This window comes from Talpa europaea (assembly GCF_964194135.1).
Source record: "Talpa europaea genome assembly, chromosome: 12".
NCBI classification, from domain to species: Eukaryota; Metazoa; Chordata; class Mammalia; order Eulipotyphla; family Talpidae; genus Talpa; species Talpa europaea.
Window position 1 is genome coordinate 52,088,291 of NC_140079.1, and position 24,873 is coordinate 52,113,163.

General features: G+C 36.6%; 1 protein-coding gene across 1 annotated transcript in view; it reads left to right on the plus strand.

Annotated features, from left to right (window-relative positions):
* HMCN1 (hemicentin 1) overlaps positions 1-24,873 on the plus strand; it is a gene marked incomplete at both ends in the record, with an annotated part of 509,757 nt that overhangs the window by 403,927 nt on the left and 80,957 nt on the right. Inside the window, 6 exons of the mRNA XM_084251187.1 lie at positions 1,373-1,556; positions 2,461-2,558; positions 3,375-3,653; positions 17,245-17,441; positions 21,243-21,324; positions 22,913-23,049. Of these exons, the coding sequence (XP_084107313.1) occupies positions 1,373-1,556; positions 2,461-2,558; positions 3,375-3,653; positions 17,245-17,441; positions 21,243-21,324; positions 22,913-23,049 (977 nt within the window). The remainder of the gene's footprint in view (positions 1-1,372; positions 1,557-2,460; positions 2,559-3,374; positions 3,654-17,244; positions 17,442-21,242; positions 21,325-22,912; positions 23,050-24,873) is intronic.

Here is a 24,873-nt window from a genome sequence, read left to right on the forward strand (position 1 = left end):
CAGGAGCCTGTGCTGGCTACAAGTCGCTAGGTGGCGCCAAAGATCTCTCCTAGAGCCCTTGGGGAGCTGATTTTCCACCCCGTGGGACAGGGAGCAAAGCGGGGATGGTAGGGTACACCTCAACGGCTTTGGGGTGCTGTGTCTGCCTTGTGCCCCACCGTCGTGGGGAACCCACGCCCCTAATTTCGTGCCCCGGGTCTCAGTTCCAAAGCCCTCAGTTCCAGGACGCGGGCTGTAGCCCAGTTCAGTGGCGTGGGAATGGCGCCTTTTGCATCGCTCCCGTGCCTGGGCGCCTGGTTCCTGCTTACTCAGGGAGGGACCTTCACCTCAGTGAGGACCTCCGTGCGTCTCCCCGCAAGCCTAGGTCGTCTCCCAAGCCTAGGTCGCAGGCGCGGGGACCTGGGCAGCCGCGATCCTGGTCTGCACTTGCTTTTCAAGCGCGCCGAGCGCGCTGCTATCCGCGCAAGCTTACCGGCAGCCCGGGCTGTGTGCGCATCTCCCGGGGTCTTTGTTCTTCTCTAATGGCGCCCGGAGCCGTTCGCTCACCGCCGCGGCGAATCCTGCAGGGTTCGCCTCAGCTCCAGTTCAAGGGGTGTGGTGGCTGCAATAGTTCCTTTCCACTCACAGTCCCGCTTGCTGCGTTGTTTGTTCTTGGTGGCCGTTTTAGTTTGTTGTTTCCCTCCTCTCTGCCGGTTGGAGAGTGCCGCCTCTGTGGGCGGGGGAGGGGAGCAGGGTTCTGCGCTTCCCTCCCTTCTAGTCCTCTTTTATGGCCACTTTCTTCTTCGGGTAGTTTGCTGGAGTCGTCCGTTTATCTTCCGTGTCCCAGTTCTCACTGGGACCTGCCGCTTTTCCTCCCTATTAACTTTTTTTAATGGGAGATCTTACTCGCAGCGTCTCCTCGCCGCCATGTTGCTCCGCCCCCAAGATTTTTTTAGATTTATTTTTTTTAAAAAAATTATTAATTTAAAGATTTATTTATTTATTTATTTATTTATACAAATAAATTTTAAAGATTTATTTGTTTAACAAGAGCCGGGCTACAGGCCAGATATGCAGGAGGGTACCACAGAACAGGCAGACTGAGATACACTGCTGAGGGGAGCAGCGGGCGAGACAGGAGAGGTCTGCTGCACCATGTGGGTTTCTCCCTGGCTGGCCGGAATCGAACCTTTGCTGCAGAGGCTGAGGACAGCTTCACAGTGCGGCGCTCAACCACCGGCGCCACCAGGGAGGCCTAACATTAGTTTTAAAAGTTAATGTTACTGCTGTTTCTTTCTGGGCTACAAAGAACTATATATCAGCCATTAAAGTTGAAATGATTTGGAGCAGTAAGACATACCTGCTTTTCTCTCTCATTTTCTCTATGACACAGTTCCACCTGTAATTAGGGGTAATAAAGAAGCAGCAGAGAAAATAATAGCCTTGTTGGATACTTCAATAAATATTGAATGCAGAGCCACTGGAATGCCCCCTCCACAGATCAGCTGGCTGAAGAATGGACTTCCACTGCCTCTCTCTTCCCATATCCGGTTGCTGTCAGGCGGGCAAGTTATCAGGTCAGCTTTATTGTGTGCGATTTACTCAAAGACAAAATCACTGTGATTGTAAACTTTGCCTTCATCTAAATAGTTGTTTAAGTATTTTTAAGCATAAAAATATTTTCTCCTAAGTTTTCACTACTGTTTTTCCCCTTTCTGGCTTTATAGAGAACAACAAATAGGAAATCCAAAGGTTTTTATTGTTTCAATCCTCATGTTTTAGTAAATTTGTATAAAATAGGTGTTTTATAGACAGATATATATAGCTCTTACATATTTCCAAAAACTACTATTTTAGCAGACTTTATATTACGAAATGGTAGGAAGATATTTACTCCAATCATGGGATTTTCACATTGGCATTGTTCTCTACTAATGTATGTTTGAAAAATATTAACCTCTCAAATTGTGTTATATTTTCAGTGGTTTGCTGTATCTAATCCATTTTGTAGAATAAATTGCAGGGCCTCCCCGGTGGCGCAGCGGTTGAGCAATGGGTTGCGCAGCTGCCCGCAGCCCCTGCAGCGCCGGTTCGATCCCCAGCTGCTCCCCGGCCACCAGAGGAGAGTCCCACATGGCGCGCAGACCTCTCCTGCCGCCCGCTGCTCCCCTCAGCAGTGTACTTCGGTCCCTCTGCCTGCTCTGCTCCCCGCTCTGGCTCTGGTGAATTCTCTCACCCTCCCGCACTTCTGACTGTACCCAGTGCTTGTATAAATAAATAAATAAACGAATCTTTAAAAAAACAAAAAACAAAAAAAAGAATAAATTGCATTTGCATATATATTTTGTGATGGGTGGTTTTAAACTACAAAAATAAAATTTTCCAGTATAAGTCATTTTCTATAATCTATGTTTAATTCACAATTACTTGTATATTTTGAATGAGATCAATTATAAAATGTTGGGTTATATTATTTTTCAGGATTGTGAGAGCTCAGGTGTCTGATGTTGCCATGTACACATGTGTGGCCTCCAACAGAGCTGGGGTAGATAATAAACATTATAGTCTTCAAGTCTTGGGTATGTCATAGAAATAACTCTATTACTTTATTATGTGTACAATATTAAGCACCAGGCTTATATTTAGATATTGACACATTTGAGAGGATATTCTCCCAAAGGGTCCATATTTATTGGAATGAACTGTTTGTATATCAAAATGCTTTTCTAACCTGGAATTTTGCACAATTTGAATCTAAATTTTTAAAAATAACATTTCAATCCAGATTCTAGACCAATTTTTTCATACAAAGAGAAAATTAAATTTGCTTTATAAGAATATTAGTAATGCTTTTAAGCATTACTTAGAGTACTTAAAATCTGAATGGATATATGTGTATATATATTATACATACACATATCTGTTTGTACATAGAGAGAGAACTCAGTCTATTTCTGAAATAAATCAAGGTGATCTCAGCACAGTTATGTACTGTTTGTTGTAGCCTACATATGACTTAGATTAGATTATATAAAACCTACTCTAGAACTTGATATTATTAAGTATTGAAAATACCCTACTAGAAATAATATACATTTTAAGCAAATTAAGGAGTCAAACTGAAGAAGTTAAAAAAATAGGCATAATTTAAAACACATTTACATTTTGCATATTCTACAAGAAAACAATTCCAAGGTTTCATTGCTAATGTTTTAGAAGGTAAATAATTAGCCTACCTATTTTTAAAGTCTTTAATTAGTGATATGCTGTTTTAAATTCTATACTTTTATATATTGTAGAAATACTGCAGAATAATAGAGTCATTTATATTTTATTTAAATTTATCTTAAATTATAATAGATATACAACTTTTGCCTGTTTTGTTTTCTATGTAGTACCCCCAAATATGGACAATGCAATGGGAACAGAGGAGATTACCATTGTCAAAGGCAGTTCCACCTCTATGACATGCTTTACAGATGGCACTCCGACTCCTAGCATGTCCTGGCTTAGAGATGGCCAACCTCTGGGACTTGAAGCCCATTTGACAATAAGCACTCAAGGAATGATCCTTCAGCTCATCAAAGCAAGCCCTGAAGACTCAGGAAGATACACCTGCATTGCCTCCAATGAAGCTGGAGAAGTCAGCAAAACCTTCATCCTGAAGGTCCTAGGTATGTGAACATTCTGATAAATGTTAGTCATTGGGAAGTAAGTGGCAAAAAAGACTTAGTAAATAAGTCTTTAGTAAATAATGATTCTTAGAATCATTACTCTGGGACAAAACTTGTAAAAATATCATTGTTTTGTAATTCATGTAAGTTGACACTTATCTGAAGCATATTTAAATTTAAATTGTGTTTCTAATCTGCCAAAAAAGTTGGAACTCCTACTTGTAAAACATTGTTCCATGACGATATCATAAAACCAACTGATACGTAGCTGTTTAATATTTTCCAAGAACTAAAAATGCATCCGATAATAACAAATTAATGGAAAAGCAGAATATTTATAATAATATTTGCTATTCCAAATTCACTTTAAGTAATCCAATCTGTATATTATGGTTGGAATAATCATTTCAAATAGTTTAGTTTTATTTACTCTTGTGTACATTAAAGTAAATATTTGTGCATCCCAATGTTCTATACATCACAAATATTATAAAAAGAAAATTCATCTTTTCCTTGTATCCAAAATATTTTGACTTGGAAGAGAAATGAAGATGAGTTTAATAATCTTAGTATTTTAATGATGAGTAATTTTTTTTGGAAACTGTTTTTACACTGTGATTTAGGTGAAACCTGCATAGAAATTTGTCCCACAAGGAACAAGAAGAATTTTGGCAAGCATCTAGCCAGGCTAGCATGTTCTCAGGACACCCTGTAATCTTTCACATAGCACCTATTAAAATGTAATTATTTGTGGAACTTTAAAAGTCTGCTTCATCTTTAATTAAGCTGTGTGAGAAGCAGTATCTACTTAATTATTGCCATATTCCCATTTCTTAACATGGCATCTAACACATAATGCTTAGTGGTTGGATTAAGCTCAACAGAATTAGATTCTTGGCAGCTGGATTAATGGGCATTTTAACTATAAAGGGAGGCAGAAAAATATCTAAATAAACTTGGAGAGCTACAGTGCTGTCAACAGTGTTCCATAAAATGAAAGGTAATATTGGAAGAGGTATTTCAGGATATTTAGAGACAAAAGAACAAGTGTGTCTGTGAGGGGGGCAGAAAAAATAAATTTCTGAATATCACTTCACACAGTATAAGGGATAACATAAGATGAGGTGAATGTGGATGTTGCACATTCATTATTCACATATTAAATAATTATCATTAAATATACATTATTGCCAGGCACACTGCTGGTCATCATGTAACAAATAATTATTGACTATCTATTATGTGACATATGGTACCTGAATGTGTCATTGAGAAAGTCCCACCCTCAAGTTCTTACTTCTGGTGGAATACAGAACCTGAGCAAGCAGTTGCTTTCGAGTGTGATGAATATTGTATAGCTAAAACAACATTCACTGCCATTGCATGCTTCTGATACTATTTCAAGGATCAATCTGAGCCCTAAAAGGGATAGTAGTTCATGGAGGTGAGTGAGGACTTGCCAACATCTTCCCCAACAGTGACAGCACTTGAATTGTCAGTTATATTCACATAGACTGTGTGAAAAGAAGAGTAGCAAGAGACAAGACTGGAAATATCAATGGGCAGAAACCATACTATGAGGAGTCTTGGGAACATTTTAGAGAATGTGGACCTCATCACCAAAGCAGTGGAAGAAGCCTAAACAGGACTATGTTGCAGCCAGATTTTATTTCCCCCAAAGCCCTCTGATGACAGAGCAAAGAGTGAATTAAAGAGTCTGCTGTATTCATACAGACATGAAAGCACAGGAAACTGTCTGCATGTCCAGTGGAGAAAGAGAGAAGACACACTTCTCTACAAATCAAAAATTCAAGAGCAGAATCACAACCCCATGCATTTCTGGATGGAGAATATATCAGTAACATATTTAAAGTTGTGTTTAAGGAACAGTCTTCCCAGTTGAAAGGCTTCTAACAATAATATTTTCTTAAAATGGGTTTGAAAACTGCCTCAGCAGAAAGATGAGGAGTTTTAGCATTTCAGCATTTGATGAATGCTAATTCCGTTAAAACCTGGAAAACTCCATTTGGATCAGTGCTACCCACAGACATTAATGTCCTAAGTTGTAGAGCTTCTATTTTCAACTTAATTCTGTCCACATGGTGGCAGGTACCATGATGAGATAGTATAGAGTCCAGTGTAGCTAGAATACTGGAAACAAGGGAGAAAATCACCTAAAATCAAGTTAGGGGGCTTAATATGTTCCAGACTATGAAGAACTTCGTTGACCACAGTAAGAATTTTAGTTTTCAAGAACCAGAGAAAGACAACCTTAAAAGCTAACCCTTAAAAACTGACTACAGGACCTCCCTAGTGGCACAAGGGGTTAAGACACAACCTATGAAACTATCCTCAGCCACTGCAGCATGAGTTCAATCCCTGGCCAGGGAGCTACTCATGTGGCACAGCAGTCCTCTCCTGACTCACCTGCTGCTCCCCTCAGCAGTGTATTTCAGTCAGTCTGCCTGTTCTGCTCCCCACTCTGTCTCTGGTGAGTCCTCTCACCCCCTGCACCTCTGGCCTGTACCCCAGCTCTTGTATGCATAAATAAATAAATCTTTAAAAAATAATAATAATAAAAAACTGACTATAGAACTGAAGCATCTGAAGTGGGGAGAGGGTGGAAAGAGGGAAGAAAGCGCAATAGTCTGTGGTGGGTGTCCAACGGTGGTGATACCTGATGCAGACTCCACAACATTATAATATTTAAAGGATAAAGAATTACTTATTAGGATAAAAAAGTTGGTTTTTATCTGAAAACAATGGAAAATCATTGAAAGTTCTGATAAATGAAATGCCATCAGGGAAATTACAGTTTGAAGAGACCACTCTATAACAAAGTGGAAAGCAATTTGGAGCAGGGCAGGAGTGGACTCTGCAAGACCAGTTAGGAATGTGTTGGCTTGAAGAACAATTTAAATGCAGTCACTGAAACAAAGAAATGTGTTCTTCTCACTAAGTGAGGCATCTGGAGCTGCAGTAATTGCATTGTTCAGCCGGTTGTCCTGGCCTTGGTTGGTCAGTGATCACGGATGGCCTCCTCATCCTCAGCATCACCAGCTGATGCTCTAGATGCAATAATAAAAAAGGAAAATGGGAAAGGAATGAGTTGTCCCTTTAGGGACTTTCTCAGAAAACTGCAAAACCACTTCCATTGATTGGTCTTTGATCAGAATTCTCACATGACCCTCCATCTGCTCTCTAATAAACAGGTTAAGAAATGTAGTTTTTAATACATTATCAGCATCCAAACAATCAGGCCATACTAAAATGAAAAATAATTAAGTAATATCGGGTAGATACCTACAACCAGAAAGGAGAAGATTCTAATTCTAAGTAAACCATATCGTACCTCAGATTAGTGCTAGAAGCTAAAAGCAAAGATGTATCTAGAAATGATCACAGGTAGAAGTATTAGGTCTTTGTTATAGATTTGAACACAGGACAATGATGAAGAAGATAATAACAAGGATGACTCCTCATTTCTGACTTATGTGATGGGGTGATTTGGTAAATCAGTCACATAAATGCTGGGAAAACTGGGGAAGGACCGATCAGGGATGGAGTATAAGAAGAGAGTCCATCTGAACACTTGTTGAATTTGAAGTTATTTTCAAAGATCCCACTAGAGATGTTTTTGTGATCATTAGATTTATGTATCTGGAGGTCAGGATAGAGATCTACTCTGGAAATATAAGCTCTGGAGTCATCAGAGTGTAAATAATGCTTGCTCTGCCCAAAGTACAAGACAGGACCAGACACAGAGTTAAATAGTTTACAGTCACTTAGCAAACGTAAGATCTGATGACTGGCATTTAAATCATTCGGAACATGTTATTTCTGTTGTCATTGTTTTAAATCTAGTGACTACAAGCCTTTGAGGGTAAAGGCCATATCTAATTATTCTTTGTATCCGCAGTCACTAATACATAGTATATAACCAGTAAGTGAGGAGAATAAAAAATTACCACAGTCAAGCATAGTCAAATGGAGAATCAGATAAGTGATTTTGAGTGATACATACTATGGAAATTAATAGGACTAGAAATTGTATAGTTTGTTGAGAGACTGAAGAAAGGATTCATGATTTTTACAAATGAACGTATGATATTTATGTGACCTTGATGGTACTTGAAGATGCTGAGTTAGGTGATGGGTCTGAGGGTATGTTGCAGTAAAAGGAATAGCATTTGTAAAGTCACAGAGCAAAAAAGTACTGGATTTGTTAAGGGAGAGAAATTGTCTAATTTGTAATCTAGGTTACATATAAGTATATTAAAAGTAGATCATGTTGGGCCTCCCCAGTGGCGCAGCTGGTTGAGCGCAGTGCTGTGAAGCTGTCTGCAGCCTCTGCAGTGCAGGTTTGATTCCCGGCCGGCCAAGGAGCTACCCAGATGGCGCAGACCTCTTCTGTCTCGCCCACTGCTCCCCTCAGCAGTGTCTTTGGTCCATCTGCCTGTTCTGTTCCCCAGTCTTTCTGGTTAATTCTCTCACCCTCCCCTGCTTCTGGCATGTACCCCAGTTCTTGTATAAATAAATAAATCTTAAAAAAAAAGTAAACCATGTTATAAAGATAGATGTTGTAGAAGCCTTGAATGCCCTGATGAGTTTTATTTAATTTAGTAAGCAACATAGATCCACTAAAATCTTTTAAGCCAAAAATTTTGAATCAATCTTAAATTGCAGTTAAGAAAATGTATTTTTGACAGTAATACATAAAATAGATGAAAGTAATGTGGGACAATGGTTAAGAAATTCTAATTTCTTAATTATACTCTAAAGAGGAGTACAGATTTAATATATCTTTGTCAAGAAAGAAAAATGAGGACCATAGATAAAATCTTTAGGAAACAGGTTTTAACAATGATACCAAGAGCTATAATTGGGATTGTAATAGTAGTAACTTTTTAAAAATCCTTATGTGTACAATAAGATAAAACAGATTCAGAAATACAAGAGAAATGCTTAGTGTATATATTATCTCTTGAATCCTCATAATTCTGTTAGTTAAGAAATATTTCTTTCCCTATTTTAAAGGATTTGCTCAAATTCACTAACCTAATAATTATTGGAACCCAGATTCAAACTCAAGCAATTTGACTCCAGATCCTTTGCTGAGAGTCTCTGTGCAATAAATATGTGCCTAATTAAAACCAACCAACCAACCAACCAACCCCAGGTAATTCCTGAAGCTGTCCAAAAACTATTTGGGCTGCTTGTGAAATAGTAAGCTTGGAAACAGTCATAGAAAACTTGAATGATCATTGTAAGGGAAGTCTGTTTTATTAAAGGTATTTCTAAAATGAGGTTAGTAAGACTAAGAAATGTTCATGTTTCTTCCAAATGTTTAGATTTTTTAAAATCCTCTTGAGATGTTATTGAGCTCTTGAGAAGGAACTTAGAAGTAAAAAAATAAAATAAAATAAAAATTATACCTCTCCAGACATATCAAATGAGTTTTATGCAGAAATCATTTCCAAATATAAGTATTTTTTCTTCTGCTTGGTCATTATTTCCTCTTAAAGTTCTGTGTAGAAAAGATAATACCAAAATTCCATATAATTTATCTATTGCTTCCATAGGAACAATAGATATTTGAAAGATGCAAAAACACACTAATACATTTAAATACCTCTCTTCAGGTTTACTTTTTAATTATGTTTATTGAAGTGACAGTTTATAATACTGTACATATTTTAGGGGTTTATTTTTGTGTGTTGCTTTGCTTTTTTTATGTTCAACATATGAGTGAAATCATCTGATCTTTCTCCTAACTGAGTAGTATTCCTTTGTTTATATAAACCACATCTGCTTCATCATCTTATCTGTCATTGGACATCTTATCTGTCATCTGTCACTGTTTCCATAGCTCAGCTATTGTAAATAGTGCTGCAATGAACAAAGGAGTGCATATTTTAATCAGTGTTTTTATATTCTTTGGGTAAATACATAGGAGTGGGATTACCAAATCAATGGTAAATCTATATTTTATGTTTTGAGAAATTTCTGTACCATTTCCCATAGAGACTGGACCAGGCTACATTCCTACCAACAGTGTACAAGAGTTCTGTTTTTCTCCACATCCTCGCCAATACTTCTTGTTTCTGGTCTTTTTACTATGAGCTATTCTCGTGCTTATAAGAGTGGTTTTCTGATGTGGTTTTGATTGACATTTCCCTGATAACAAGTGATGATCATTTTTTGAATGTGCCTGTTGTATATGTCTTCTTTGGAGAAGTATCTGTTTAAATCTTCTCCCTTTTTTTATTAAATTATTTATTTTATTTTGTTGAGTTGTATGAGTTCTTTATAGATGTTGGATATTAGTCCCTTTTTGGATTGTATTATGTGCAACTATTTTCTTTCATTTTTTAGCATTTCTTTTTGTTTAAATGATAGAGTCTTTGGCTGAGCAGAAACTTTAATTTGATGTAGTTCTACTTGTTTGCTTTTTCTTTAGTTTCTCTGACCATTGTAGTTGAGTTCCCAAAGACATTACTGAAGCTAATGTCAAGGAGAGTTTTTGTCTATGTTTTCTGCTATGTATTTTATGGTTTCAGATTTTACATACAAATACTTGATTTATTTTGAAATAATTGTTGTTGATGGTGTAAAATAGTTTAGATTCATCCTTTGCATGTTCCTGTCCAGTTTTCCCAACATAATTGTTTGAATAGATTTTCTATTTTCCATTTTATGGTTTGATTCCATTGTTGTAAATTAACTGTCCATGTACATATGGGTTTATTTCTGGATTTCCAATTTTATTCCATTGACCTGTGTGTCTGTTTTTATTCCAATACCATACTTTTTATTCCAATACCATACTTTTAGTTACTGTTTCTTTGTAGGATAGTTAGAAATCTATATTGGAAATAATACCTTTTTTTTTTTTTTTGGTCATGAGTCCTTTGACTATTTAGGGTTTTTGGTTTTTGTGATTTCATACATGTTTCAGTAGTGTTTTCTCTATTTCCTTGAATAAAGATACTGGAATTTTGATTCCATTAAATCTGTATACTGCTTTAGGTAAGATGGCTACTTTAAGCACAATCATTCTTCTAATCCACAAGTATGGACTAACTTTCCATTTCTTGTGTCTTATTTCTTTTTACCATGTCTTATAGTTTTTCTTGTATAAATCTTTCACCTTAGTTAATTGCAAGGTATTCATTACTTCTTGATGCAATTTTAAATGGAATTGCTTTTTTTTATTTCTTTCTCTTCTATTTGCTGTTAGGGTGTAGGAATATATTAGTCTTTTATATCTGGAATTTGTAGGCTGCAGCCTTACTGACTTATTGTTTCTAAGCATTTTTAGTAAAATCTTTAGGAGTTTCTATGTATATTATCATATCATCTAAATTTGTGATTGTTTTGCTTCTTCTTTTCCAGTTTGGATTCCTTTTATTTCATTCTCTTGCCTAATTGCTCTTGCAAGGACTTCCAAACTAGGTTGAATAATAGTGATGAGAGTGGACATCATTATCTTATTCCTGATCAGAGGAAAGGTTTACAGTTTTTCACCATTGAGATATCAGTTTGTCATGTGTCACCTTTATCTTGAGAAATGTTCCTTCTATACCATTTTATTGAGAACTTCAATTAGAAATGGATATTACATCTTGTCAAATTGCTTTCTGTCTGTTGATATGATCATATGTTTATCCTTCCCTTTGTTGATGTGGTGAATTACACCAATTTGTGTAAGATGAACCATCCTTGAATGTCTGGAATAAATCTCACTTGGATATGATGTTTGATCCTTTTAATGTATTGTTCAATTTGGCTTGCTAAGATTTTGCTGAGGATTTTAGCATCTATGTTTGTCAGAAATATTGGTCAATAGTTTTATTTTTTGTGATTTCCTGCTCAACATTTGGTATCAGTTTCAATTCTGATGTCATAAAGTGTATATGGATGTGTTCTCTCTTCAATTTTTTAGAAGATCTTGAAATGGATAGGCACTTAATTGTCTTTGAGGACTTGGTATAACTCACTGGAAAAACCTGTTTTATTTTTGAGGTGGAGAGACTTCTGATTACTGTTTTAATTTCCATGCTCATAATTAGTCTATTTTCTACTTCTTCCTGATTCAACCTTTGGGGGGTTGTATAATACTAAGGATTTGTCCATTTCTTCTACATTGACCATTTTGTTGGCATAAAGAGATTCAAAATAGTCTCTTATTATCTGTATTTCTGTGATGTCAATTGTAATTTCTCTTTAATTTCCAATTCTGTTTATTAGAGTTTTCTTTCTCTTTTTCTTAGTGAGCCTAGCATCTAGGTTCGCCTGTGTTATTTATCTTTTCAAAGAACAGGCTCTTAGTTTCTATCAATCCTTTTGTACATCATTAGGATCTTGTAAGATATTGTTGTATCTATTTCTATTCATTTATTTAGCTCTTCAAGAGTGTTCCATGTGCACTTTTGATGCAAGGGTGGAGGGTAGCATGCCCTATCAATATCTAGTATATGCATCTGTCTAATTCTTCATTTAAAACTGTTGTTTCCTTATTGATGTTCTGTCTGGTTGATCTGTTCATTGATTTAAGTGGGATATGTAAGTCCTTTACTACCATTGTGTTGCTGTCAATGTATATTTTTAGGCTTGTTAATATTTACTGTACATATTTTAATGCTCTGCTGTTGAGTACATGTATATTGATGAGTGCTATGTACTCCTGATGCATTGTTCCCTTAATCATTATTTAATGACCTTTCTTGTTACCTTTTTTAGCAGGAAGTCTTTTTTATTTTATATAAGTATGACTATCTCTGCCTTTTTGTTAAGTATCGTTTGTAGGATTCTTTTCCAACATTTTACTTTAAACCTATATTTATCCTCAAAATTCAGATGGTTCTCCTAGAGATAGCAGAAAGTGAAGGCTTTGGTTTCTGCTCCAACCAGTGCCTTTTGTTTTTTTTTGTTGTTGTTGTTGTTGTTTTATAGTAACATTTTCTGAATTTTATTTCATGCTTTTTGGTTAAATAAAAAAGATCATTTTTGATTAGGGAGTTCTCAGATGCTTTTGGAAGCCAGATCAGAAGAGGTCTATATCAAAATTTAAAGCTGATAATTTATTTTTTTTAATATTAAATTTTATTTTTATATTCCCCCATACAATTGCAAATGCCCCATTCTGACCCCAATCCTTCCCCTCCCGCCCCCCACCCCCCAAAAAGTGTCTCTGGTTCATAGTTTTTTGTTGATTTTGATTTTCACTTTCTTATATTCATTTTCCTGGTCCCTTATTTAAGTTTTCTAGATTCCTGTATGAGTGAGACCATCCGGTATTTTTCTTTTTCTTTTTGGCTTATTTCGCTGAGCATGATCCCTTCCAGCGCCATCCATGTTGCTGCAAATTACATGTGCTTATCTTTTTTGAATGCTGAGTAATATTCCATGGTATATATGTACCACATCTTCTTGATCCAGTCATCTATTTTTGGGCATTTGGGCTGTTTCCAAAGCTTAGCTATTGTAAACAGTGCTGCTATAAACATAGGGGTGCAGGTGCTCTTTGGAATTGATGTTTCTGTGTCCTTTGGGTAAATACCTAGGAGTGGAATTGCTGGATCATATGGAAGCTCTATCTTTAGTAGGTCCAGAAATCTCCACACAGCTCTCCATAGTGGTTGGACCAGTTTGCACTCCCACCAACAGTGCAGAAGAGTTCCTTTTTCTCGACACCCTCGCCAACATTTGTTGTTGCTAGTTTTTTTAATATGTGCCATTCTCACTGGTGTGAGATGGTATCTCATGGTAGTTTTGATTTGCATTTCCCTGATTACAAGTGATGTTGAACATTTTTTCATATGTCTGTTGGCCATTTGCATTTCCTCTTCAGAGAAGTTTCTTTTTAGCTCTTCTGCCCACTTTTTGACTGGATTATTTTCTTTGTTGTTGCTGAGTCTCATCAGCTCTTTGCAGATTTTTGTGATCAGTCCTTTATCATTAGTGTTGGGTGCAAAAATGTTCTCCCAGTTGGTGGGGTTTCTCTTTTTTTTTGTTATTGTCTCTTTTGCTGTGCAGAAGCTCTTTAATTTGATGTAGTCCCAGTTGTTTATCTTTGTCTTCACTATCACTGCTTTGGGTGATGTGTCTGTAAAGATGTCTTTGATGTGCAAATCCCGTAGTGTTTTGCCTATATTTCCTTCTATGTATTTTATGGTTTCAGGTCTTATGTCTAGTTCTTTAATCCATTTTGAGTTGATTTTTGTGTATGGTGTGAGGTAGTGGTCAAGCTTCATTCTTTTGCATGTAGCGACCCAGTTTTCCCAGCACCATTTATTGAACAAACTTTCTTTGCTCCAATGCATATTCTTTGCTCCTTTGTCAAAGATTAGTTGACCATAAATCTGTGGGTTTATTTCTGGATTTTCTATTCGATTCCATTGGTCTGTATATCTGTTCTTGTTCCAATACCATGCAGTTTTGATGATTATGGCTTTGTAGTATAGTTTGAAGTCTGGGAGTGTGATGCCTCCATTTCCTTCTTTTTTTTTCAGTAGAGCTTTGGCTATTACCAGTGCCTTTTGATTGGCGAATTTAGACCATTGATATTTAAGAAAGTATCTCTTGCAAGATGGATTTAGAAGAGATGAATTCTTTCAACTGTTTGTGTCTGCTATCTTTCCTGCAACTCTGAGTGTTAGCTAAGCTGGTTAGAGGAGTCTTAGCTGGAGATTTTTTTTTCCTTTTAGTACACTTAATATATCATGCTATTCTCTTGTGACCTGTGAAGTGCCTGGTGAGAAATATGTTAATAGCCTTATGGAAGTTCCCTTATATGTGACTTTGCTTTTTTCTGGTGGCCTTTAGCATTCTCTATCTTTATTTTTTGCTATTTTAATACATCGTGGTGTGTATCTGTTTTGGTCTATTTTGTTTGGAACTCTTTCTGTATCTAGATTCTGTTTGGTTGTTGTTTTTTGTTTTACCAGTTTGTGAAGTTCTCATCTACTCTTTTTTTTTTTTTTCAAACAGGATTTCTGCCCCTTCGTCTCTTTCTTTTCCTTCTTGGAACCCTAATGGTGTGAATGTTATTCTTCTTGATGCTGTGCTGTAGGTCTCTTAGGCTGTCTTTATTTTTCTTATTTTTTTTCTGCCAGTCTTTTTGGATTATTTCCTCTATACTATATCCATTTCGTTGATTCATTCTTCAGTCTCATTGACTCTGTTGGTGAATATTTCAATTGTATTTTAAGTTAAGCTAGTGTATTCCTTCTCTCTGTGATTTCTGTTTGGAGCTTTTTTAAATTTTCTCTGTTTGTACTTCTCTTTTTCGTTATCTATTTTCAAAATCCCAGTAAGCATTATTAAAATTATTGTTCTAAAGTCATCTTCTGGTAGTTTGGTCAATTCTGTTGTATTAGGGATTTTTTCACAGGTTTGAGTCTTGATCCACTCTTTATGGTAAATTGCAATTCCTCTGCCTCCTCATTCTGTTTGGTGCTCTGTGATTATTTCTGTAGATAAAACTCGGCTTTTATCCTTCCTAGTCTTGCTGTGACAGTCTTGCTTTGGAATTGTAAGTTACAGGGTATTGTTCTTTCTGTTGTACTAATTGAAGTTACAGGATTGTAACTTACAATTATACTAATTGTAAGTTACAGGGTGTTGTTCTTTCTGTTGTACTAATTGAAGCCCATCAGGTCTTCTGCACTGATTCTTAAGGTCCAGTCATCCTGATGAGCTTCAATTAGTACAACAGAAAGAACAACATCCAAGGCCAAAAAGAAACTTCTCTGAAGAGGAAATGCAAATGGCCAACAGGCATATGAAAAAATGTTCAACATCACTTGTAATCAGGGAAATGCAAATCAAAACTACCATGAGATACCATCTTACACCAGTGAGAATGGCACATATTAAAAAAACTAGCAACAACAAATGTTGGCGAGGGTGTGGAGAAAAAGGAACTCTTCTGCACTGTTGGTGGGAATGCAAACTGGTCCAACCACTATGGAGAGCTGTGTGGAGATTTCTGGACCTACTAAAGATAGAGCTTCCATATGATCCAGCAATTCCACTCCTAGGTATTTACCCAAAGGACACAGAAACATCAATTCCAAAGAACACCTGCACCCCTATGTTTATAGCAGCTTTATTTACAATAGCTAAGCTTTGGAAACAGCCCAAATGCCCAAAAATAGATGACTGGATCAAGAAGATGTGGTACATATATACCATGGAATATTACTCAGCATTCAAAAAAGATAAACACATGCAATTTGCAGCAACATGGATGGCGCTGGAAGGGATCATGCTCAGCGAAATAAGCCAGAAAGAAAAAGAAAAATACCGGATGGTCTCACTCATAGCAGGAATCTAGAGAACTTAAATAAGGGACCAGGAAAATGAATAACTATAAGAAAATGAAAATCAGAATCAACAAAAAACTATGAACCAGAGACACTTTTTGGGGGTGGGGGCGGGAGGGGAGGGATTGGGGTCAGAATGGGGGGGTTGCAAATGTATGGGGAATATAAAAATAAAATTTATTATTTAAAAAAAAAAAGAATCAGTGCAGGGTGGTAGTTCAAAAACATAGCCCACAGGGAGATTGCCAGAGATGTGGGAATGTGGAGGTTGTTGTAATAGTTTGCCAAGGGTGTAAACCTTCTTTGATGCTGCAGACACTGGAGCAGAGAGAGGGATCTGGCAATTACTATCAGGTCAAGATACTATCAGGTCAAGATACTATCAGTGATGCCCTCACAGAAGCTCCAAACTGCAATTGATCTTCAGTTACAGCCTAGTTCTGATCTCAGTGGGTTTTGCTGGCAATGCCTTTCCTCCAAAGCTCAGGGACAAGGAGCATGGCTAGAAGGTTGGGAGTTTTGGCACCATAGCAAATCACAGATTGTGCAATAGTTAAACTGTTCAGATGCCTGCTAAGTTCAGACAATGGAGGGGCTGGTTTTTCTTGGGACTGCCAAGCTAACCATCATCAGCCCCAATTGTATCAGCTCGGCACCTACCCAGTAGTTTGTTTTCTTTATCATCTGCAGCATTTACCTGTCTATAGCAGGCTAGGAATCAAAAAGAGACCATGATGTTAGGGAGGGAGAGCCATTGCCTCTCCCAAGGCCCCAATATTGTTCCTGGTAGGACAATTTCTCAGGACTTCCTACCCTTTCTAGTCATCTCTGTGACACTTCCTTGTGGAGATGCTAATTAAGTTCACAGTTCTCTTCCAAGTGCAACTGCTGGTCCACTGGCCTTGTAGAGGAAGATGTGACTCCAGGTCTGTGCTAGCCTGCCATCTTAGACACTCTCTCCTCTTTTAGTTTAATTTTTATTGTTTTCAAATATTTACAGTTGGGATTCTCTAAATCCCAATTGCTGACATGCCATTAAATTCATGATCTATTATTGTCCTAATCCATCTCTTTGGAATAGTACCAGTGACAAATAGTAATAACATCTAAAAATTATAGTTTTGGTATCCTTGTGATAATCACGTGTTTGCATCATATGAACATAAATTTGAGGTGAATTTTATCTTAAAGTTTTTCTAATCAACACTACTTGATCAAATAGTAAGTTTATTTTATCACTGTTTTTAATTCTTTTTAAACAGAACCACCTCATATCAATGGATCTGAAGAACCTATAGAGATCTCAGTGATTGTTAACAATCCACTTGAACTCACTTGCATTGCTTCTGGAATCCCAACTCCTAAAATTACCTGGATGAAGGATGGACGGCCCCTTCCACAGATGGATCAGATGCAAACTCTCGGAGGAGGAGAGGTTCTCCAAATATCTAGTGCTCAGGTAAGTGTCAAAGTTCGCTCAATTATTTGTCCCTAAGTTACACTTCCCACTTGCTAATATATGAGAAACTTTGTGAAATTATGCCTTTGTATATGAATATATCATAGATTTCTGTATCTTTATCAGGGGTACATTGCTTCTGTGATACGCATGTGTAGGTAAACATGAGGTAACATGTTAGATGGAAGTGAAGGCATTATATTGAACTGAAAAAAACAAGATACCTTCCTTCACATTCTTTTTGCAAGTTTTCACAATGCTGTGTTAATATATTACCCGATGCTCTTAATTTGTACCATGTAGTCCTTTGTAAAACTTGCAAAAAAGCAATCCAACATACATATATATAAGGCCTCAAAAGAGTGTGTCTCTCAGGCCTCCCCGATGGCGCAGCGGTTGAGCGCTGGGTTGCGAAGCTGCCCGCGGCCTCTGCGGCGCCGGTTCGATCCCCGGCTGCTCCCTGGCCACTGGAGGAGGGTCCCACATGGCGCGCAGACCTCTCCTGCCGCCCGCTGCTCCCCTCAGCAGTGTACTTCGGTCCTTCTGCCTGTTCTGCTCCCCGCTCTGGCTCTGGTGAATTCTCTCACCCTCCCGCGCTTCTGACTGTACCCAGTGCATGTATAAACAAAAAAATAAATAAATAAAATAAATAAATAAATAAATAAATAAAACATGCCTCTATAAAAAAAAAAGTGTGTCTCTCTAAAATACATAAAAATCTGAAGAGACACAATGTTTCAAACAATGATCAATTCAACTAAATTGTGATTTTTTTTTAGTTTGTATTTAAAGAATTTAATCTGAAATATGAATATATTAGAGAGTGATATGTCTCAGATGTCTTACTGTCACAATCTTTTGTCCTACTAAGAAAGGCAAAAGCTATATTACAAATATTCTCCATCTGTGCCCTAATGCTGTCATCTATAAATTAGAGATACAAATAGTAATAATACCAAACTCATACACTTGGAGATTTAAGGAGATCTTCTAAAGAGGAAGTGCTTATTAATGATACAAGCAAGTAGTGATGCTTAAATTGAATTATTGTTGAAATCAAATAATTGTTGCTGCTGCTATTATCAGTCACCATTCTTTTAAATACAGAGTAACAAATTATTAAATAATATTTTATGTGCATTTTCACTGAAAAAAAATGGGAAGGAGCTTTTTAAAGAGATCTAAGAATTTCTAATTTTCTACTTTGTCAGTACTGTTTTCAGCTCTGAGCTTTGTCATGTCTATAACACTCACAAAGACTTTATTTAGGCTGTGTTTTTAGCCATATTTTTTATATCTGTGAGTAAGCATGGAGAGATGTAGCATTCCCCTGTCAATTAAGCTTTGCTCAGTGGTGGAGTTAATTGCAATGCTAGGTTTGATTCAAAAACCTATCCTGTGGAATCCAGCCCAATTCATGTTTTTAACATTCTTTTCTCTCCATCAAACATTGCAGTAACAGCAAAAACTTGGTTTAACTATCATACCACTTGCTGAATCAGAATCCTTTGATGTTATAATTTCAATGTCAAAAAGGAAGTAGAAGAATTTTTTTAATTTATTTATTTATGCATAGAAGAACTGGGATATAGGCCAGAGGTGCAAAAGGTGAGAGAATTAACCAGAGACAGAGTGGGGAACAGAACACAGATTTACTGAAATACACTGCCAAGGGCAGCAGCAGACAAGACAGGAGAGGACTGCTTCACTATATGTGGGTTAGCTCCCTGGATGAGGATCAAAATCAGGCCTTCATACTGAGAGCACTGATAACCCCTAGGCAACCAGGGTGACCCCAGAAGAATTTTTTACCAAAATTTTTATCTTATTTTGTTAAGCCACTCTTATAACACACCTTATATTATATTTCACTTACTGGAACTTTGTCTTTTCATGTTTTATCTATAACATACAGTCATACCTGGCAGATAACAGATGCTTTGTAAATTCCAAATTATGTGGTAAGACCAGAGTTTCCTAAAACATGTTCATTAAAATACTAGTTCTGTGATTTATTCTAAATAGATTTGCGAAACTTTATCCACTATACCTTTCTCTCCTTTGTGAACTATAATGCATGTCAACAAGTCTGAAAAATCTTACTCCAAAGAAATCTCATTAGCTATAATTTTTCAAATACTCTGTTAACATAACACATTTTAGGTAATGTAGTTCCAAATAGTGACTGTCACTAAGTTGTCTTAAGTTGTCAGGAAGAAACAGTTGTTCCTCCTTCTTGGAGGAAGAAAGATTTAAGAGTGGTCATGAATGATGGTTCCAGTTCGGCTAAGTCAAAGCAATAGAGGGGGCCTCCCTGATGGTGCAAGGGGTTAAGACACAACCTATGAAGCTATCCACAGCCACTGCAGCACGAGTTCGATCCCTGGCCAGGGAGCTACCCACATGGCTCAGCAGACCTCTCCTGACTCACCCACTACTCCCCTCAGCAGTGTATTTCAATCAATTTGCCTGTTCTGTTCCCCACTCTGTCTCTGGTGAATCCTCTCACCCCCCCCACACACACACACCTCTGGCCTGTACCCCAGTTCTTGTATGCATAAATAAATCTTTAAAAAAAACAATAGAGGGGGCAATATCAATTGGGAATGAACTGAGTTGGTAGAGAAAAGTTGACTTTTAGAGGTTTTAAAGATATGATGAGAAATTTGGAATTTATTCTCTAAGCAGTGGTACATCATTTTTGAATTCTTAATTAAAGGACTGTGTGAATGTCATTCTTCTAAAATTGTACTTAAGTATTTTTCCAAACATCTAGTCATAAATTTTTTCAATGGAGTTTCTGCAGCTTACCAAAAAAGTTTTTCCATAACCTATAAAGTCAGTTTTGAATCAACAAATTTAAGAATTTCCAATATTCTAGGAATGTTCTAGTAGTAAAATAAATGAAAACATAAGTTTTCTACTTTTCAAAAATATATTTTTTGCAGAAATAGGATCATCTGTTTTTCAGAGTGTATTTTATACATACATAAGCATGATCTGTGTCTACACAATGTCAGACGTATAAATGAAGACTAACACTTTCAGTGGAAACTGTGCATAGGGATTTTTAAGAAATGTTTCTGTTTTCACTCATAGAGTCTGCTGTCAGGTTGACTCTATTTGTGATCAAATTACATAATATAGTCCTTTTGTTTCACTAAGTATTTCAAAAGGTAAATTATATAGGTGAACCAAATAAGACATCAGTGAAAAAAAATAAAACAATATAAAACACAACAAAACAAAAACAGACAATTATAAATCAGAGACATCCTGCAGGGAAGGAGGAGGGAGAGAGATCAGAGGGAGGGAGGGAGAAGCACAGGGGACCATAGTGATGGTGCACTCGTGCATTGGTGAAAGAAATTCTATGGGGACTACCTGGGGAGGGGAAGCAAATATTGTTTAAAAATGAACAATGATGTAAAAAATAAAAATAAATAAATAAATTTAACTCATAAGTACTTATTTCTTCATTAAACATTGACTATACAGTCTATTATGTATGGTACTAGGTCCTGTATATATTTGTCTTTTCTGAAATAGTTAAATACACCTAACATCATTAAATACACCCTATTTAAGCATTGATTTATATATAATAGAAATGATAAGCAATACTCAATATTTGAGAGCTCATCACAAGTGTTAAATGTTTATAAAATTTTAGATATTAGGCTATCATAATGATACCTTGCTTTGTGTGAGATTTTTATATTCACTCCAGTGGAGGGATTTATTCTTATTACCAAGACATATGTGTCAGCAATGCATAATTCTCTTATTTGGATTTTACAGGTGGAAGATACAGGAAGATATACATGTTTGGCATCCAGTCCTGCAGGCGATGATGATAAAGAATATTTAGTGAGAGTGCATGGTAAATTTGGCAAAATGTCCTGCAACTTATTGACACTAATACCTAATTAGAGTCCATAAGCTATGGAAGATGGAGCAACTCCATAACACACCAAGGCTTTATCCAAAATGACTGACATTTTCAGAATTCCTTTCAATAGTGCAACATCTGAGTTTTTCTGTAAAAGAGGATATGGATTCAATAAATCATTAAACACTTCAAAAATAGAAGAAAATGTTAAATATCTATAATCTCATCACACAAAGAGCATTTTGCACATCAAGTTTTTAATCACAGAAGTGAGATTCAGTATCTCAGAAGTGTGATATAGAAGTGTGATATAGTATTTGTTTTTCTCTCACTTAATGGTATAGTGAACATGTTTTCAGTCAAAAATCATATTTTTAGAACATTATGTTTTAGTAAATGCCTAGTGTCCCCTTTCATGGATATGCTATCATTAATTTAATTCCTTCCCTGTTTTTTAATATTTAGGCTGTTTCTGTATCTTATTCAATATAAGGATTACTTTTATAGATACCTTTATACATGTTGGCTTATTTCCTTAAATTATTTTTTAAATATTTATTTATTTATGCATACAAGAACTGGAGTACAGGCCAGAGGTGTGGGTGGATGAAAAGATTCACCAGAGACAGAGTGGGGAACAGAACAGGCAGACTGATTGAAATACACTGCTGAGGGGAGCAGGGGGTGAGTCAGGAGAGGTCTTCTGTGTCATGTGGGTAGTTCCCTGAATGGGGATTGTACTCATGCTCCAGTGGCTGCTGATAGCTTCGTTGGTTGAGTCTTAACCCCTTGCGCCACCAGGGAGGCCCTATTTCCTTAAATTATTCTGTTCATTTTCTATAAGTACACTTTACTTGATTTTGTAAGTACACACATGCACACACATGCATGATTTTTGAAATTTATTATTGTCACTTTCTAGAAAAGTCAGACCAATAAGATTCTGGCTGATACTATTAGTCATAGACATAGAAACCTTCATGGAGAGGAACATTTAGAAAAACTAAATAGATTTTTAATTCATTCTCATAGCCTAAATAATTAGGCAGTGCAAACTGTGATTTAAGTGCCCTCTTCTCCCTAACTCTACACACCTGCCTTTAAATCTGCCATTAGTTGACATGTGAATGTTTAATGAGTCAGATAATAAGATACATTCTGCATATCAAGAGAAGTATAGACATGTCTTTATATTATGTTAAAAATACCCTAATTTAGTAGTTTTAAAATCTGATGTTTTGAGAAAGTGATTATCAACTGTAGAACCTGGACAAGGAATCCCTTCTTTGTGTTGTAGTTTCTTTACCTGTTAAAAGGTAATAATCATGTTGATTATATTATCCTATCATTCATGTGACTCTTAGAAGAAGTTCACTATTTAATGTACATGAAAGTATTAAAGTAAGGTAAAAAAAATAACCTTATTTATAATCATTTTTACTGTAAATTGAATAACTAATGTTTTAAGCTTATGACTCATTTTATACAGCAGAAGCAACATGTGTCGAATACCTGTGATAATCCAGATTTTTACGTTTTATTAATTGAAAACCTTTGATGTGTTTGTTTTCATACCCAGTACCCCCAAATATTGCTGGAATTGATGAGTCCCAGGATTTCACTGTGTTACAGAACAGACAAGTGACACTGGAATGCAAATCAGATGCAGTGCCCCCACCTGTTATCACGTGGCTTAAAAACAGAGACCGATTGCAGGTAAGTCCTGATAATTCTGCAGATTATTTTTGAGAAAAAAAAATCTGCTGGGGAATCTTTGCTAGGTAGACAAGACCAAACAACATGAGGTAGTTGGTTGAACATTCACCAGTTATTCAGTATTCAAGGGTGGACACAGGATCCTTTAATCAGCCTTCTTTTTTCAATCTTTCCCGGGGTAGCTAGTAATTATGAATCAGAAAACAGGTATTTTTATTCAGACACTCTGCAAATTGACCCAAGAATGTATCTCCTAAAGCTCAAGAATTAAAGCTGCATTTGAAACACTCAATTATTTCTTCACTTGAGAGGGAAGAAGCCCTAACTAGAGTCTCAAAGAACTGAGCAGTCCTAACTAGCCTTTAGACAACCCTCTTACTGAATTTCCTTGGTCTAAACTTAGATCTCAGAAATGACCTCATGGATCTCTATAATACCCTTTACTATCATGAATCTAGGACTGGGATCACTGAATAACACATTTTCTTGCTCTCTAAAGCTTCTCAAGTACAAGTGATATCTGTGTGCTGTCAGAAAGTATCACAGCACAGGATCCTAAGTTGCTTTTTAGGCTCAGTATTGACTGAATCCTCTGACTGTTGGTTATTATCCTAGTAGTTATTTATTCTTATAACCAATTTTGCTACCCTGTGCATGATTATATAAATGAAATTATATCCCTTAACACATGTAACAGAACGTTTTCCACCACCACCAAAACACATCAAACACAGAAAGGCTGTATTCTAATTTTAAGAGTGGCATGATCATTTCGCATGAAAAGGCATTGCTGCTGTCCTGGGAACTGTTAAGTAGCTGGCTATGGGTGAATTAGACCTTGATTAAAATCCTTTGATGAATCCCCCTAAATGTTGGAATTCAGATTAAATGCCTGACATTCCCTCCATAGTCTTATTTCCCATATATACATTTCATTTTAGGCCATTCATTGTTCAGCTAGGGACTGAGTGAATGTTCATGGTGAAGATAAGACTAATCGGAGATAAGCAAGTGATGGCAATACTGAGCAGTTCACTGTTGAACTTTTTTAATTAAAAAAAAAGTTTACCTCATTTTTAGATACTTATAAGTAATTCAGGTATATCCATGTGGAAAGTCTATAAAACACATTAAGACATATGAGTCCACATTTTATGTCATAACTGTTGTTGAAGCCATGGTTTCTGTGAGGCTAACCAGTAAATGAGAATAAAGCCTCATTTCAAAGTGAGCATAAGAAGAGAAGGAGAATGGGATTGGGAAGGATTTAGAAAGCTCAGACTAAATGTAGGAGACACAGGTGTATTGAAAGTCAAGGAAAAGAGAAGGAGTAGTTAAAAGTTCGGTTAAGAGGGCCTCCCCTGGTGGCGCAGACAGTTGAGCGCCACGCTGTGAAGCTGCCAGCAGCCTCTGCAGTGCTGGTTCGATTCCTGCTGGCCGGTGAGGGTCCCACATGGCAGGGCAGACCTCTCCTGTCTCACCCGCTGCTCCCCTCAGCAGGGTATTTCATCAGTCTGCCTGTTCTGTTCCCTGCTCTGTCTCTGGTGAATCCTCTCACCCTCCCGCGCATCTGGTCTGTACCCCAGTTCTTGTATAAAATAAATAAATAAATCTTTAAAAAAAATTTTAAAAAGTGCAGTTAAGATACAGTTGAAACAATGTCCAATGGCTTTGACAATACATAAAAATTATTAAAGACCTGAGCATGGTTGATTCTTCAATAAAGTGATCAAAATAGAAGACAGTGACAGTTGTTAGGGCAGTTAAAGAAGAAGAGAAAGTGGATATAATTATGGACTGTTCTTTAAATATAAAAGAAATTTT